The 18,864-nt window shown below is 44.2% G+C and overlaps 1 protein-coding gene across 15 annotated transcripts in view; it reads left to right on the top strand.

Moving 5' to 3' along the window:
- Sgip1 (SH3 domain GRB2 like endophilin interacting protein 1) overlaps window positions 1-18,864 on the top strand; it is a 187,730-nt gene that overhangs the window by 161,515 nt on the left and 7,351 nt on the right. For all 15 annotated transcript variants that reach the window (XM_023718286.1, XM_023718282.1, XM_023718284.1 and 12 more), the window contains 3 exons: window positions 1,363-1,474; window positions 15,553-15,708; window positions 17,632-17,764. In XM_023718286.1, coding sequence (XP_023574054.1) covers window positions 1,363-1,474; window positions 15,553-15,708; window positions 17,632-17,764 — 401 coding nt within the window. The remainder of the gene's footprint in view (window positions 1-1,362; window positions 1,475-15,552; window positions 15,709-17,631; window positions 17,765-18,864) is intronic.

The following is an 18,864-nucleotide window of genomic DNA, read 5'->3' on the forward strand; positions in this document are numbered from 1 at the left end:
TGGTGGTGGTGATGGTGGTGATGGTGGTGGTGATGGTGGTGGTGGTGATGGTGATGGTGGTGGTGGTGATGGCGATGGTGGCAGAGATGGTGAGCATGGTGGTGAAGCCAGGAGCATGAACTGTGACTCCTGAGGACGAGGACTGTGTTGGTCTTGGAATCTTCCGCATCTGCAGTAGTGCCTGAAACACAACCACCACACACAAAGGCTCGTTGAACTAATAGCTAGCAAGTCCAAGTTACTGAGAGCCCAGAGATGCAGAAGGAAGGGCTGACAGGAACTGGGTCGGGTTTGCTTCAGGAGGGAGGCATCCAAAGCAAAGGTTTTGTTTCACAGCCAAAAGGAATAAAAGTTACTGAGGGAAAAAAAAAATGAAAACATCAAAGTACAGGGCCTGTGCCAGCATGGGGACAAATCAATAGCCTTTGCCTCAGGGACATGGGACACTCACTTTTCTGTTCCACCCGTGCCTGGAGATGAACTCAGCTTTGATCTTTACGGACTCCTTGTGTCACTCCAAAACAAGAGAATAGCTGCTTTGTATGAAAAACTAGAAGGCACAGTGGCAGAGCGAGGCCAATCGGGGTTGACCTGCGGTCTCGCTGCCGAGGCAGCAGTATTCCCTCGAGCAAGTCGCTTGCCCTCCAAACCTTAGCTTCCTGTTCTGTGAATCAGACTTCCCGTCCCCGTCGCACAGGGCTGTGGCGGAGGTCGAGGAAAGCAGTCCGCGGAGGGCAGCAAATCCAGGGCGGGAGCCTCGCAGGTGCTCGGTGAGCACGCGGACGCCCTCGCAGTATCACGGAGCGCGCTTGAGCTTGCGCTGCGCCAGCGCGCACGTCTCGGCATGTGTGCGCTTGTAGACATGTGAATCTGAGTGTGTTGGTTCTGAGGATAATGGGAACAGTCCACAAAGGGACAATGTATGGGACAGTGGGTAGTGTGACCCCACTCGGCTCCAAAGGAAGAAACGCAAAAGAGGTTTTGAGCCATGGATTAGGATGAATTCTTGAATAAGAAACAGGAAGCAAATAATTGTCTTTATTAACTACGTGCTGCACAAACTGTCATGCAAATACTGCCTGATGCTTTACGCAAAACACCTGAAAGCCCGTGACTTTGTCCTTCTGCTTGGACCCTCTGCTGTGGTGGGATACACCGTAGAATTAATTTCGAGTGTGTTTGTCTGTACACCAGCCAAATATTTTCTCTTAAATACTTGAGCTCAATGTTAAACATACACACAGTTACGGTTGTGAGCACATTTGGGTTTTGGTGTTAGATTTTGCACCGTAATGTTTGGATGAGCTTTGAGCTTCACCCACACTAGGCCCATAATAATCCAAAGCTTTCCATTTCCTACAGGTTCATCTCGGGGACCCAGCCCCCTAACCATGGGGGCCCAGGACACCCTCCCTGTAGCAGCAGCTTTCACAGAAACCGTCAACGCCTACTTCAAAGCGGCGGACCCTAGCAAGTAAGCCCGAGACCCCGCCCGCTGGGCGCTCTGTGCTGCCGTGGTTGGTGGGCGACACCGCACCACCACGACTATACGCCTTGGGCTGACAGTGAAAAGATTTCCATTGCCAATACGGGGTGACATGCCTAGAGTAGAGGATTAACTGGAGTTAGCGATATTAATCCACCGCTTTTAAACAGGTACCAAAATATCCAATAACACCTTACTAGTTAGAAATCTCTGTTATGGTTGCAAGTAGCGGAAAACTTCAATTTAATCTATCGCAAATCAGGAAGTTTGTTGTCTCTCTAAAATAATATCCAGAGTGTGGCTTTTATTGCCCTCATCTTCCCAGGATAAAAGCCACCCACATATAAATTGAAATAGTGCCTCCCTGGAATGATAACAGGAAAAAGTATACCTTCCCCAGACATCCAGAATGCAAGCAAACAAGCAGTACGTTCCTTACCTTGACTAAAGGAGACAGGATGGCCCCAAATAAACTAAAATCACAGCAAAGTCAAAACTCACCATGCCCCACTGTCACGAACCTGATGCCACTTAGTCACGACCCACTGACTTTACCCGAATGTGATATAAATTAATATTTTACATCTTAGAAATTCCGTGGGTGAAACTCAGAAGCGCCCCCTAAGTTGCCCTGCAGAGCTATGGGTTAAGCCACGGAGACAAGAGCATGCGCCACTTGCCACAGGAGTTTTAGTGCAGAAGCCACGATGCATGTGGACTGGCCCCAGGCACGTCTGGGGTGCAGTAAAAACACTTTGGAAAGAAATCTGCGCTGCGTATGTGCATTAACACCCGCATGCATTTACACGTTCTGTGCTAATTCCTCTTCACTCAGGGTGGCCCAGGAAACCTCGGCCTGTCTAAATCCGTGGCCAGAGGTCCCTGGACACCATTTGTGAGCTCGGATTTGTTCACAAATGCGTCATTACTATGGTTCCGGCTCTGAATGTGATGGACAGTGGACTTTTAGCCTTTTTATTTATGATGTGTGAGCAAAAGATATAGCGAATATAAAATTAATTTTTGAAAAATGTATCATAGTCAAAGACCCATTGCTACGAAACCCTGTCACAACGGTTCCCCTGCTTTACACACACTCATCCCAGCGTCCCAGCCACGTCCTGCAGCAGCTCCGGCGCACTCCCTCCTCCATTTCCCTTTCCTGGTCACTTGACTTTGGGGAGCAGCCAGAAGTCACATGGTGCCAGATCCAGTAAACAAGGTGGCCGAGGACACAGCGTTGTCATTTCTACGACCTGCCTTTCTGCTGGTCGGCACTCAGCACCACACCCAGGTTTACTGCCACAACTCACTTCACTACCTACAGGAAGCAGAGAAAATTTTTTGAATCAGTGATAATTATTGTAAGGAGGACTTGGATTACCGCACATATTTCAGTGGCAATCTGTATGAAGAAGTGCGGATCCTCTTTACAATTCACAAACACTCTTATATTAGAGTCTAAGTCTAATAGTGCTATACTGAAACCCCATCATAAACAGCGGCTTGAGGGTCCTAGCCCTCCTAACGTGGCTCTCTTCCACACCATCTATGTTTTGGTCTGAGCCAGAACATTATCGAGAAGCAAGTGCAGTGGGCTCTGCTTTCTCCTTTGTCCTTGTTCTTTCTTTGCAAAGTTCCCAGCCATGTGCCCTCCTTGTACCCACGGGAATCAGAAGCCACCTTGTGCAGACACGTGTGTGAGCACCAAAACCATGGGCCCCGTCTGCCCTTGCTGCTGGGCTCCACACACGAGGGGCAGCAGGGTGTGGCCAGGATGCACTCAGTGGGGGAACCCCTGGCACCCCGCAGGGATGCACGCTTCAGGGCCAGCTTCCTAGCCCACTTGCCAGTTTCCGGCTTTCCAGCTCTGTCCAGAGACCTAAGGGATCACTGCTCCAATGCGTGCGCCTTGGGTCTGCCCTGATTATTCTTGCTGCTTTAGTGGAAAGTTCTGCCATTTGCTGGAGTGGCTGGCCCCTTCCAATCCTTCATGATTCCCCCTCAGCAAACTTATTAAAGGGAACTTCCCAGCAGGGTGTGGTAGAGCATACCAGTGATCCAGGGCTCTGGGAGGCTGAGGCAGGAGGATGGCAAGTGTGAGCTGAACCTGCACAATTTAAAGACTTAGTGACATGCTGTCTGAAAACAAAAAATAAAATAGAGGCTGGGGTTTAGTGTGAAGGCTCTGGGCAATCCTCAAAAAAAAAAAAAAATCCATCCACCCCCAGTAAGTCACTGTTCCTTCTTTAATAGTCTTCTGCCTAAATCCCGTGTGACTTTTCCTGCTGTCAGCTATGTCTTACCCCCAGAATGTAAGCGCTAGAAAGCTGGGTTTTTTAATATTATTTATTTATTTTGGGTTTGTTTTGGTGTTTGTTTTGTTTTTAAGACAAGGTCCTGCTATATAATTCAGCCTGACCTTGAATTTACTACCTGTCCTAGGCTGTATGGGAACTTGCAGCCATCTTCCTGCCTCAGCCTCCCAAATCCTGGGGTTATAGACACGCGTAACCACACCCAGGACAGAGAGCTAGATTTTAACTGTTTTGTCCACTAATCTCTCCTCAGCACCTCAAACACGCTCTGCTGCGGAGAACTTAAAGTATATTTGCTGAACCAGTGTAGCTGAGCTTTGCCGAATATCCACGGAAAGGCTGCTGTGTGGCTGCCATTGTGCTAAGCAGGAAATACACTGGTGATGAAGGCAGTGGGCATGAGAATGAGCTTTGTGCATAAATATGAGGCAGGTTCGCCTGTGGAAGAGGCGCAAATACTGGGCCGGGAGAGAGCTCAGAATCCTGAGCAATACTGTCATTTGAATCCCAGGAAAGGGCCAAGCAGCCTCCGAGCATCCAGTCACCGGGCACAAACAAGCCAGGTTTATCGTCCCGGTGGTTTCCCCAGCACACTGTGACAGTGCGGTGTCCTCCATGACCGTGGCATTCCGGGCGTGCGCGCAGCACTGAGCCTACCCCTGCAAAGCAGCAGCTCTGAGCTGTGGAAATTCGCGCAGCCTCGCGGCTTCACTCGTGCTGCCCTGCGCGCAGCCACGGCGGTGTTCTGCGCCCTGAGAATGGAGATCCAGTGTGCTTCACTGAAATTTTGAGATCTGGTACTGAGAGGAACAATTATTAAGGTCCAAAAAATTCCCTTTAGTGGGTATACAAAATACTGAGTTTTACATAGAAAATGTCAGATTCACATCAGCACAGGGAAGGTTTAGAAGCCAGTGGATTCCGACGGTGGAGATGCAGGACTATAACTGAGGAAGAACCGCGTCTCTTACATTGATTGGACCGCACGGATGACACCTTCCTCCCAATTCTTCAGTCACTTTGGAGACATGGGCTGTTGTGTTCATTTTAAAAAATGTTCTCTGGCTCAAGAAAGTACCAGCAACCCGCAGAGGATAAATGCTTGCTGACTTCATAAAGATTGCCTCCTCCCTCGCTAACCATAACCCCTTCTAGGAGGGCTCTCAGAGACCCTGCGCACTCTGGGATGGAAACGAGGGGCTTCCGGCCAGGTGACCTCGCCGCCATGCAGGCTGCTGGAGTCTACACCCGGGCGCCGCTTCTCGTGGCTGCGGGACCGCGCCCTGCAGCCACTGCGCTGACAGCCACGGAAATCGGGAGAAGTCAGTGGGAAATCGGGAGAAGTCAGTGGGTCTAAAGGGCGAAGGAGGAAAACAGCAGTTTGCACTCAAACTGGGAGAGGAGTGCTATTCCCTGGGGAGGGGGAGGCGCCAACGCCCAGAAGCCGAGATTCTCACTGACAGCAGGGCAGGATGTGGACATCCGTGTGATTTAGGAAACTCGCCTTCCCCTGCTGAGGCCTACCCGGCCCAGCATCCTTCACACACGGTTCTGAGGGACCCAGCGCCGCAGACAAGGAGGAGACCCAAGCCCCCTGCGCCCTGCTGGGAGCAGGTTTTCCTCTATTAGCCTCCTTTTCCCTAGGAAGCACCTTTCTGGGCTTAGAGCCAGAGCCGACCCTAGTTACCCAGCAAAGTGAGAGGTGTTATAGATGCACCTCATTTTAAACACACTTGCCCCTTGGCATTGGGGACGTTATCCCAGGACACACATGGTCTTGCACCCACAAACACCAGAGAGGGTGTCCAGGTCCTTCAGGATGTTTGCACAGACCCCCCCCCCCATAGACCTTAAAGCGTCTCCATCGTGCCCACATCAACCCTGCTGGCAGTAGAAACAGCCGCTATGCTGTGGTATTTGGGAAAGACTCTGTCCATGTTCAACAGATAATTTTTCCACATAGCTTTGGCTGAATCTGAGGAAGCTACTAGCTGACTGTATCTATGGTTTTCCAAGAAAAACTAAGCCTATGAGATGTCTCTTCCGGCCAAGGTGGAGTGTGGGGCCGAGGCATCCCCATCCACTGCAAACAGCTCCACAGTAGGGGAGGTGACTGCAGAAGCCTGGCCTCAGGTGAAGGACAGGACAGCCCCGGAGGCAGGCAGGGGGGTGGAGGTTCTCTCTGCACTCCGAGCTGCTGTGACTGCCTGCTGACCTTGAGTGCTGCCAACCACAGCACGCCCTGGAGCAGGAAAACCCAGCTGGTGTGCAGGACGGGGTCACGTAAAACAGCCCACATGGACAGTGCCTATGCTCCTACACACAGCCAAAGCACCTGCATTGCAAAGCCGCTCTCTGGGGACCCCTGTGCCCAAGAAGAACCCTGTTCACTGCTAGAACCTGTCCAGCCAGCTTCCTGGAGCCCAGAAGACAATGCTGCACCTTCTCTTGCAGTGTCTCCTGAGCCTCCTGGAAAGAAAAAAATTGAAAAAGCCGTTGTTCATCTCCGAACCGACACAGTGAGACTCAGAGATGGTAAACTGATTTCATGTTGAAATCGGCGCCTGATTTCAACCTGGTTCTGAAGCTCATAAGGAAATGCAAAGGATCTGCAATGACCACAACATTGAGAAAACAAACTTGAAAGACCAACATTACTTGATTTCAGAGCTATTATAAAGCTGTAGTAAAAAAGGAAGTGATGTTGATTGAAAGGTAGATCCAAACAGTATCAGTAGAACACAATGGTGGAGGACCAGCGAGATAGCTCAGCGGTCTAAAGTGCCTGCTTAGGCAAGCTTAGACAAAGCGCAGGTACCGGGGTTCCATCCTGGACACCACATGCGCCAGCTCTGCCTCACCCCACCAGTCACACACACACACACACACACACACACACACACACACAGAATGGTAGACCCGGAAGTAGACCCCAAGCTTAGGTGGACAGATGAATGCCAGCAAAATTTCCAAAGGTCTTTCAGTGAGAAAGGATTCTTTGCACAGCAAATGATATTGGGCTAGTTACACACCCACACATGAAATGAACACAGATCTACATTTCATGGTGTATAGAAAGACTAATTAAAAATGGATTGCAAATCAAAAAGCACAACTTAATGTTTAAAACAGAAGAGTGGAGAAACTTCAGCGAAGAAGGAAGGGGCGGGTGGTGCATTTTCTCCGAGCCCCGATCGCTACATGGTGCGGGAGGGGGCCTGAAGCTGCAGCACGGGAACCGCAGGCAGCCCAGAGGCCTCCGTGGAGAAGCGCACGCACACATGGAGTGGTGTGGTGGACGCAGAGCGCTGCGTCTGCTGAGTTGCCTGGGACAGACATTCTGCGAGAGACGGCAGCTGGCCAGCAGTAACCCTGGAGAGGACCCGCTGAGCTCAGGACCCGGAGTAACTGTTTACTCCACCTACGGGCTCCTGAGCAATCCCAAGCCCACAGGAGCCCTGGGGACTGCTGCTGGCTGGACAAGGATGGCCCCAGCCTACCGGCAGACACCGGGCTGAACTTCAGTGGAAACAGGAGTGGGATGGTCCTCTACGCTGCCCTGGAGCTGCCGCTGGATGGCTGGGGTTGGTCGATGTGGCTCTAGAGTCTGCCCACAATGACTACCCGTGGCAGCATAAACACCCCTTGAAATAGACAATTTTTCCCTTAGTTTTTAAGACATTATTCTCTCTCTCTCTCTCTCTCTCTCTCTCTCTCTCTCTCTTTCACTCTCTCTCTTTTTTTCTCTCTCTCCCCTCCCTTTTCTCTTTTGGTTTGCTTTTCAGGGTTTTATTGTTTGTTCTTGGTTTTTATCTGAGTGTGAACATGTTTTCTAGCTTCTTGTTGCTGTTGCTGTTCTGTTCTATTCTGTTCTTGTTTTTATTTCTTCCCTTCTCTTTTTCTCACCTGTCTTCCACACCAGTTTCCCAAAGTTTACAAGAGTCTCCTTTGTCCTACAGCCTTGTTTCTAATCTCTTCCTTTACTCCTGTTTCTCTATTATTATTAAAATGTCTCTTTGAGGGTAAAAATTGTCATATTGAGGGGTTATTCACTGGGGACAATTTTCTGGTTCATTGTAGATTTTGTTACATAATCATAATAGTTACTTGTTTTCCATGTCTAGGCTGTGTTTGATGCTATTTCTATTACTAATTTGTACCACTTTAGCTAAGGCGACATAACTATTCTAATCAGTTGTCCTTCCTGATATACTAAGGTTGACATTGCCTAGGGGTCATAAAAAAAGCTACATGCTGGGCCAAGTAGACAGCAACTTTTCATCCCCAATAAACTGAAGAGGTAGGATCTTGGCAACAGACTAGAAACCCTAAGGCCAGCTGTTCCTGGAAGCCACCTCTGAGAAGCAGTCCTGAGGAGCAATAAAGCTACTCATGACAGGAAATTTACGAGCATCAACCAAGGCATTAAGCTAGAAAGAAACACAAAACAAGAGCACACTTAAGCAAGATGCGACCCCAGGTATCCAGTTCATTAAAGGCAAATCCAGGGGACAGTGAGGTGCAACAAGCTGAGAGCCACCCACCTGGACTCTCTGAATGGGTACAACAAAGCAAGTGAATAAGGCTCTGGAAGAAATCAAGCCAGAAATAATTTCTCAGTTAACTTGAGATGGTGTTTATAATGAAAGAAATAGTTTTTGACTCTAGAGCAGTACTGATAAAAAGAAAAACAGAGAAGCTTAGGAAAATGATGAAAGCCATAAATGCTCAACATAGGAATGAAACTGAATCCATAAGACAGATTCACATAGATATCCAGGAGATTAAAAATTGCATTAAAGTATATGCATTAGAATGAGCCAGTGCAAGAAGAAAATCTCAGATAACAGAAGACAGGGCTGTGGTTAATGGCCAAGAAAAAAAAATTCTTTAAAATTATCAAGGGACCATGGGAAATCGCTCCAGAGCTGGTAGATGATGCAAAGAAGAAAAACATCAGATTGATCCAAGTCAATCAAAAAGGAGGAGACAGCACAAATGACATAAAAGGCCTATTTGAAAACTTCCCTGGAAAGGGAAAAGAATTTGACATTTGACATACAGATAACTGAGGCACATAAAACTCCAATCAACTATGATAAAACAAATATAGTAAGACATGTAATAGTCAAGATTCTAGAAATTTGACACAAGAATAGAATATTAAAAGCTGGTAGAGAAAAGAAACAAATTGGGCTGGCCAAATAGCTCCATGGATTAAAACACCTGCAAGCAGGCTCAGGGGCTGGGAGTTCGATCCCCTGGCCTACCATGCTGGCCCCGCCCCCTGGGGCTTGCTGAGACGGTCAATTGAGACTGGGTGTGGTGGTGGGTGCACTTCTGTAATCCCAGCACTTGGGAGGCTGTAAACAGGAGAATCACTGCAAGGTCAATCTAGTAGTGAGACCCTGAACAACCCATAGACCCTTCCCAAAAAAAAAAAGTAGAAAGTAAAATTAAAAAGAAAAAAAAAGAAACATCACTTATAAAGGAAAACCATTCAGAATCAAGGCAGACTTTTCAACACAAACCCTCAAGGATCAAGAAGCAAAGTTCAACAATATGCTGCACACAAGAAACATGTTTAATTCCAAAAGATGCAAAATAATACTGCATGCAACAGGGACCCAGAAAAAGAAAGGGGGATAGCTATTCAATGTGTATTTCAACCAAGCCTGATTAAGAAAGATAAAGAGGGTACTACATCCTTGTAAAGGGAACAATCTAAGAGGAAGAGATAGCAATAATAAATGTATATGCACCAAGTGCCAGAGCACCCACCTGTATAAGACAAATATTAACACATAAAGAAGCACAAATAGGGCTGGGGAGAGAGATAGCTTCCCCACCTAAGTGCCTGCCTGGCAAGCACAAGGACCCAGGTTCAATCCCCAGTACCACATGTTGTGTAGACCCTGCACTGAGCCAGCCCCTGAAACCAGGCATGGTGGAACATGCCTGTAATCCCAATGCTGGGAAGGCTGAGACAGGAGGATCACTATGAGTCCAAGCTATGTAGTGAGACCCTATACCCAATAAATAAAAAAGTAAATGGATAAATAAATAAATAAAACATCAAAAGGCACTAATACAATTGTAATGGGGATCTCAGTACCCCACTATCACAAACTGATCAACTAAATAAAAAAATCAACAGTGAAATATTAGAATCGAACCAGATTTTTTCATAAATGGACTTGGTAGATGTCCATAGAGTGTTCCACTCCACAATATCAGAGTACACATTTTTCACAGTTGTACATGAGAAGTTCTCTAAAGTAGATGACATACTAGCTTATAGAACATTCTTAAGTAAATGCAAAGGAATTGAAATTTTCCCATGCATATTATCAGACCATAGTGAAAGGAAACTGAAAATCACTGGGAAAAGAGACAGTAAGAACTTTATAACACCCTATGGAAAAACCAACGGGTCACAGATGAAATTAAAGAAGAAATTACACAGTTTCTACAAGTAAACAGTAAGGTAAATACAGTGTACCAGAACCTATGGGACACAATTAAAGCAAAACACAGAAGAAATTTATGCTGGAGAATAGCCATATCAGGAAAACGGAGTGAGCACAAACAACTTAATGTTGAATCTCAAGTTTCTCAGCAAAAAGAGCAAGTCAAACAGAGATCAGTATGATGGAGACTAAAAACTCAGGGCAAAGAATCAATTAACTGAAGAGTTGATTCTTTAAAAGAGTGAATAAAATCAACAAGCTCTTAGCCAACCTTACTCAATAAAAAAAAGGAAGAAAAAACTCAAATCCATGCAATACAAATGAAAAAGGTGAAGTCAAAGCAGATCTGCAGAAATCCATCTATATCGACTTTGAGAACTTGTATTCTAATAAGATGGAAACTGCAGAAGAAATGGACAGATTTCCAGACACATATGAACTACTAGAGCTGAATCAAGAAGACATAAAATTCTAAATAAACCATTATCTTCAATGAAATTGAAGACATAATTAAAAACATGCCAAAAAGAAAAGCCCAGGCCCTGACAGGTTCAGTGCTAAATTCTACAAGAAATTTAGAAAACATCTCAGGTCACTAGTTCTCACACTCTGTAATGAAACTGAAAAGAAAGCAGTACTCCCGAACATATTTTTGGAATCAAAACCAGACACCAAAACCAGAACAGCACCCAACTAAGAAAAAGAACTCCAAGCCAATTTTCCTAACGACCATAGATGCAAAATTCCTCAATAAGATACTGGCAAACACAATGCAACAAATCATCAAAAAGACTATTCACCATGATCGTGTAGGATTCCTCTCAGGGACACAGGGATAGCTCAAGATATGCAAATAGTAAGTGTAATATGCCATGATAAGAGAACCAAGGGCAAAAAATCACAAGATCATCTCAATAGATGCAGAAAAAGTATTTGACAAAGTCCAAAACCCATTCCCTTAAAAAAAAAAAAAGCCAGAAAATTATAATAGATGGTCTTTATCTCAACCTGATAAAAGCTATCTATGACAAACCAATGGCCAACATCATATTAAGCAGACAAAAACTGAAAGCTTTCACTTTAAAATCAGGAACAAAGCAAGGATGTCTACTGTCAACACTATTATTCAATATGGTTCTGGAAATATTAACCAGGGCAATTAGGCAAGAGAAACAAATAAAAGGAATAAAGACAGGAAAGGGAAAATTTTGATTATCATTATTTGCAGATGACATGATACTCTACACAGAAGAGCCCAAAAACTTCACCAAAAAAAAAGACTTCTAGGTTTAATAACAAATTCAGTAGCATAGCTGAATACAAAGTCAACAAGCAACTACCAATAGCTTTTTAAATATTTAAATATTGGATCCATTTTGACTTTAGTTTAGTACATGATGACAGACATGGGGCTAATTTTAACCTTCAGCATGTGGAAAGCCAGTTTTTCCAGCACCATTGGTTAAAGAGACTATCTTTCTTTCAGTGATTGTGTTTGCCACCTTTGACAAAGATAAGGTAGCTGAGTATGTCTGGAGCTATATCTTCTAGTCTGTTCCATTGATCTTCAGATACTTTTTTTTGCAAGTACCATGCTCATTTTATCACAGCAGCTTTGTAGTATAATTTTAACTCAGTAATTGTGATGCCTCCTACTTTTCCTTTGTTTCCCAGGATCTGTCTTGCTATTTCTAGGTGTCTTCTGGTTCCAGACGAATGTCAGGAATATTTTCTCTAGATCTGTGAGCTATACTAATGGCATTTTAATCAGGATTGCATTAAATCTGTGTAACAGTTCTGGGAGTTTGACCATTTTCACAATGTTGGTTCCTCCAATGCATAAGCAAGGAATATCCTTAAATTTTCTGAAATCCTTTTCAATCTCTTTCTACAGAGTCCTGTAATTTTTATTGTATTGACCTTTTAATTCCTTTGTTATATTGAATCCTAACTGAAAACATCACACCACACTGATATGTGTGCACCCGTGTTTGTAGCAGCACAATTTAAATCTTGGAAATAACTCAAATGTCCATCAGCTGAGAAATGAATTTTCAAAATGTGGTATTTTTATACAATGGAGTATTATTCAGCAATAAAAAAATAAACTCAACATTTTGATAGGTAAATGGGTGCAACTAGAGACCATACTCATAAGTAAAGCACATCACACCTGCATGTGTAAACACCCTATTTTCCTCCTAGTTAAGAACCTGAAAGAGTACATAGAACCTGAAAGGTACAACAGACAGTGTAAAAGGAAAAGAAACTGTTCAAAGAGAAGGGATAACTGGGATGAGAGAAAGGAAAATACAAAGAAAGGAAGGGAAAAGAAATACTTATGTATATACACAGGGTAGCCCGGATAATTGTACACTGACTGATGCTGGTCTTTTAAAAGGAGCAACTAATGCTCAATTTTTTCTTTCTCTCTCCTTTTTAATTGTTTATAATTTTTTGACCAATTTTGCACTCTTTTATCTGCTAATCTGAACAAATTATTTAAAACAACACTATGCAATATAACAACCTTTGTTGATTCCTATTATTCTATTTAGTGGAATTCTGTATCATTTATAATTTTTTTACTATTTTTTATTCTGCATGATTTTCTTAAAATTTAAGAAAAATAAATTTCCTATACAAGAATAATAAACTTATTGAGAGAGAAATTAGGAAAATCACCCCTCTCATAATAACATTTAAAAAAATGAAATACCAAGGGATTGGTCTGATGAAGGAAGTAAAAACTCTCTACATTGAAAACTATAGTGCCCTGAAAAAGGAGATTGAAGAGGTTATCAGAAAATGGAAAGAGGGGGCCAGGGAGATAGCTCAGTGGAGTAAGTTCTTGCCCTGCAAGAACAAGGTACTGAGTTCGATCCCTGGTACCACTGTACAGATTCAATGCAATATTGATTAAAATACCATTAGTATAGCTCACAAATCTAGAGAAAACATTCCTAAAATTCATCTGGAACCAGAAGACACCTAGAAATAGCAAAACAAATCCTGGGAAACAGAGGAAAGGCAGCAGGCATCACAATCCCTGAGCTGAAATTATACTACTACAAAGCTACTGTGATAAAATCAGCATTTTAGGGGCTTGCAAGATAGCTTTGTGGACTAAAGCACCTGTTTAGACAAGCTTAGGCAAGCATAGGGACCACAGTTTGATCCCCAGCACCGTACCACACCAGACCATCCCCCAGAGTGGGCTGAGCTGCCCAGAGTCTGGGTGTGGTGGCACATGTGGGTAATCCCGGTGTTGGGGAGGCTGACAGCAGAAGGATCACCATGAGTCAGAGCTGTATAGTGAGACCCTGCAACCACCAAATATATCAAAAAAAAAAAGCACAGTAATTGCAACCCCCCCCAAAAAAAAAGACCTGAAGATCAATGGAACAGACTAGAAGATGTAGAAACAACTCTAGACATGCTCAGGTAGATTATCTTTGACAAAGGTGCCAAACACATTCACTGGAAGAAAGACACCTTCTTAACCAATGAGGCTGGAAAACTGGCATTCCACATGCTGAAGATTAACAGTAGGCCCATTTTCACTGTGTGCTAAACTAAAATCAAAATGGATCAAAGACTATGATCAAAGACTAAAACAGAAACACTAAATCTGGTGGGTGATAGGAGAGATAGAACTCTTGAAGACATCGGTGTGAGAAAAGACTTTATCAACAAAACTGAGATCACAAGGGAGGTGTTACAAAGAATCAACAGCTGGAATCTTATCATATTAAAAAGCTTTTGCACAGCAAGAGAACCAACAGAGTGAGGAGACAACACACAGTGTTGGAAAAAAAAATTTGCCTGTGTTCTTCAGACAAAGGACTACTATCTAGAATGTATTTTAAAAACTGAAAAAAATCAGACTTCCCCCCAAATTCAAAGACGCAATGCAAACATGGCTATCTGAAATACATAGACACTTCTCTGAGGAAAAAGTAGAAACAGCAAATGAATATATGAAACAATGTTCAGCGTCATTGGTCATTCAAGAAATGCAAATGAAAACAACAGGAAGGTTCCATCTCACCGCAGAAAGAACAGCTATTGTCAAGAAATCAACCAATTGCAAATGCTAGTGGGACTGCACAGGGCGTGGGGCGGAATTCTCCATTTCACTGGGAAGGCTGACTGGTGCAACACTGTGGAAATCAGTGTGGAGGTTCCTCAGAAAGCACAAGCAGAGGCTCCCCAGCTGTTCCTCTCCTTGTTGTCTTCCTAAAGTAATTAACCATCATGCCACATATGCACACTGAGGTTTATAGTGGCGTAGTTAGTAGTAGTCAGATCTTGGAAACAGCTCAGATGCCCATCAGCTGATGAGTGGATAAAGAAGATGTGGGGTTTTTATATACAATGGAGCACTACTCTGCCATAAGGAAGGCTAAGCTTGAGTCATTCAGGGCTAAACGAATGGACCTTGAAGCTATGCTCTTAAGTGAACTAAACCAGACACAGATGTGGAAATACAGCGTTGCCTCTCAGTGAGCGAAGCTGAAGGTGTAACTAAAGGCCAAAATGTGTAATAGATGCTGTGAAATAGGAAGAAAATGTACAAATAGAAGGGGAAACTACAGAGAAGGGGGGAGGAAGAAAGAGAAAAGAAATAAATGATGAGAAAAGAAGAAAAAAATGGAAGCAAAGTTTTTGTAAATAGGGAGGGGAGGAAAGGTAAAGAGGGGACAGAGGAGTGGGGAAAAAGGATCAAGTTGTGTCACGCTCAGGTACAGAGTCCTTGTGATGGAAGGAGTCATTACGTATACCTAAAATGTACCAAGACGTAATTTAAACATTGCAAGAGTAGATGACCCTATTTCTGAAGATGAAAGCTTTCTTCCTATATTTCAAACCCCATTCAGTGAAGTGGCTTGGAGGCTGTGAAGTGTAGAGTGTGCAGGTGTGTTAGAAGTGATTTCATTATTGAGCACGACCGGGGAACACTTGCCATAACGTCTTTCGCTTGCAAGCCAAGCAACGGGAGCCTGAGGCAGGAGAGCTGCAAGTGCAAGCCCAGCTTGGGCAATTTAATGACCTAAAGAGACCCTGTCTCAAAAGAAAAAAATTTAAATGAGCTGGGATGTGTTTCAGTCTGAAGGCCCTGGGTTCAATTCCCAGTGAGGGGCAAGGAGGTGGAGAGCATGCCTTCTGTCTCTTGTGGTTTTACACAGCTGCCCAAATCTCTTCTCTTCGTGGCTGTTTGGATCCCAGCGGGCTGACCTGGCTTCCTCTCTCTCCTGTCCTGTGCTTTGCTATTCAGATGCATCGTGAAAATCACTGGCGAGATGGTGTTGTCCTTCCCTGCTGGCATCACCAGACACTTTGCCAACAACCCATCACCAGCTGCCCTGACTTTCCGGGTGGTCAATTTCAGCAGGTTAGAGCACGTCCTGCCAAATCCCCAACTTCTCTGCTGGTAAGTATGACTTTGCATACATTTTTAGAGCTTCAGGTGGCTTAGCACTTTGTATTGGTGTGAAGGGCGTGTGCCACCACGATAGCTGAGTTAATGGTCCTGAGATGCTCTTGTAGATTCAGACATAAAACTTTCACTAGCTGTTAATGTCATCATGCATGACTGGTGTGAGTAGCTGCTGAGGTGTAGCTTAAAGCCAACTAGATCAGCTGGCTAAGGGGGCTTTGAAAGTAATAGAATCTGTATTAGTGACAATTTATTCATTGTGTTAATGATCAGTGGACACTGCATAAGGATGGTGGGTTAGGGCCAACCAGATAGCGCAGCAGACTAAAGCGCCTGCTTAAGCAGGAACAGGGCCCGGGGTTCGATTCCCAGCATGCCATGCCATCCCCGCCCCTGGGGTGCACTGAGAAGGCGAATGAGGCTGGACGTGGTCATGTGTGCCTGTAATCCCAGCACTTGGGAGGCTGAAAACAGGAGGATCACTATGAGTTTGATCTGTGTAGACCTTGTAGACCCTGTACTAAAACACATTTTAAAAAACAATTGAATTATTTCTTTTAAAAAAAGGATGGTGGGTGATGAACCCAATAATAGGAAATTCCTCTTGTTGTATTAGCATCTTTTTTAATTAAATCATATTTGAATGAGGAGTCCCTCTTTGCATGAGCTTACAAATCTTTTTTGTGCAACATAATTTCATTTGGACAGTAGGTGTTTCACTAGAACTTTACCTGTATAACATCAAAGAACCTCATGCATATTTGTTTAAATAAATATACTTTTCACATGTTCTATTAAACCTGAAATAAATGTCCATTATGCATTGGTACACACTCAGCCACACGTTGATACACACAGGATACTGGAAAGGTCAACTCTGTCAAGTTACTTATTTGCAAACAGAAGATGTCATTCTTGACATCCTCCTCTCTGGCAAGCCCTGGTGCTTCATCTAAAGAGCTCTCTGCAGTGGCCACTTTTTCCCTTTATTACTATTTCCTGGATCACAGCAATTGCTACCCACCCTGAACCCAGTCCTGCCATACTCCTCAGTGATTTTACAGCCAGGTGACCTTTTGTGAGATTCCTTGGAACTACTAAGTTTGGTGTAAACTTTGGGCCACGAAGTTTGGTTGAAAAAAAAAAATTCATGGGCCTGTGAGAGAGCTCAGTGGTCCAAGTGCCTGCCTGTCAAGTGCAAGGACCCAAGTATGATCCCTGCTTCTACATGCCATGCTGGAGGCCAGGGAGATGGCTCAGTAGAATTAGTGCTTTCCTGGCAAGTACAAGGTCCTGAGTTCAATCCCCAGTTCCGAAAAAAAAAAAAAAAGTTAAAAAAAAAGCCAGGGAGATGGCTCAGTGGTATAAGCACTTCCCTGGCAAGCACAAGGGCCTGAGTTCAATCCCCGGCTCTGCAAAAAAAAAAAAAAAAAAAAAAAAAAAAAGGCATGCTGGCCCCCAACCTGGGTGCACCTAGCTGACTACCAAGACCTGGGGTGGTGGCACATGCCTGTAATCCCAGAATTGGGGAGGCTGAGACAGAAGGATCACTATAAGTTTGAGCTGCATAGTGAGATCCTGTACCAAGCAAATAAAAAATAAATCTTCGGGGAAAAAAAATAAAAAATAGTTCACTCTTTAAAGCAGTCAATCGCCATTTGGATTGGTTAATAGAATTGGCTGTTCATTGACATTTAGAGCAACATATGGATAGTAATCTATTAAAGTAACACCATTCAGAACTGAGTGTGTACTAACCCCTCTCTGAGTACTGTGTATTCAGTACTGTGAATACTACAATTTCACCAGCTGTCAAGCTGGACATAGAAATCAGATGGATATCTGCTAAGGTGCTTCTTCTGTAGAGGGTATTTGTTACAAGATGCTACTCAATTATTTTTCTTCCCAATTGAATAGCGATAACACCCAAAATGATGCCAACACCAAGGAATTCTGGGTAAACATGCCAAATTTGATGACTCACCTAAAGAAAGTATCTGAACAAAAGCCCCAGGCTACCTACTATAATGTGGACATGCTCAAATACCAGGTAAGCCTACTTATGTGATCAGCGTGTCTCTTCCACTGTACAAATTTATATTCTAAGTGGTCTAGGATTGCATGAGAGTAAGTCACATAACATTCCTTTCAATGTTATAGAAAAGTTGTAATTATAAGAAAACAGAAGCTTTAAAGGACTATTTGGGGAATAGTGACAAGAGTATTCATACATATTCATAGTTTAAACTTACAAGTGAAGTATTTTTATTTAAAAAGTACAGAACTATTAGGGGCCGGGGAGATGGCTCAGTGGAATAAGCGCTTCCCTGGCAAGCGCAAGGGCCTGAGTTCAATCCCTGGTTCTGCCAAAAAAAAAAAGTACAGAACTATGACACAAAAAATGATGTTGCAAAACACTGTACCCCTTATGATTGTGTTCTTAAAGCACACCACTGTCATCCTACCAAGGCCGTTAGCGTACCAGTCAGCGATTCCGCTGAAGTGACGCAGCTGACACCCACGAGTCAGAAGAGGAGACGCAGCCAACAGAATGCCCCAGTGCAGGGCTGGGGTCTGTCCCCACGTTCCCTGGTAACTGAGAAGTGCACGCATGTTTGAGATATACCGATTTCTACTAAAGTACAGCTTCCTCCATCCGAAAAACTAACCTGAACATCTCCAACCATGAAATTACTACCTACGAGCAAAGGCCTAGGAGGGGCTGGGAGCGCGCTCAGTAGTGGGGCAGCGACCCAGAGGACATGAAGCCCTGGGTTCCAGCCCGGGCACCGCCACAAATGCAGTAATAACAGTGAGCCATGGAACCACGTGGCTGGAGGGAGTGCATGCCAGGTGCTACAGAGCCTTCTTGGAAATCGGCTTCTTTGCTAAATCAGCAGAACTTTCAGGCAAGGGCGGCTGTGGACGCAGAGTTCTCAGATACGGCACATTGTGCTGCGGAGGGTATTCTCTTGACATTGAGTACTTCTTAATATTAAGTTTTATTAGAACTGTTTTATAGGACTATTACACTAGGAAAAAAAAGACTGTTCAGAAAGACAGTGAAAAAAAAGACTTTGAATCATTTGAAATAAGAGGTTTTGGATAAGTTGTAGTGATGGCTAATCCTGATATATAAACTGCCTTGGA

Source organism: Octodon degus, unplaced genomic scaffold, assembly GCF_000260255.1.
Source record: "Octodon degus isolate 3935 unplaced genomic scaffold, OctDeg1.0 scaffold00057, whole genome shotgun sequence".
NCBI classification, from domain to species: domain Eukaryota; kingdom Metazoa; phylum Chordata; class Mammalia; order Rodentia; family Octodontidae; genus Octodon; species Octodon degus.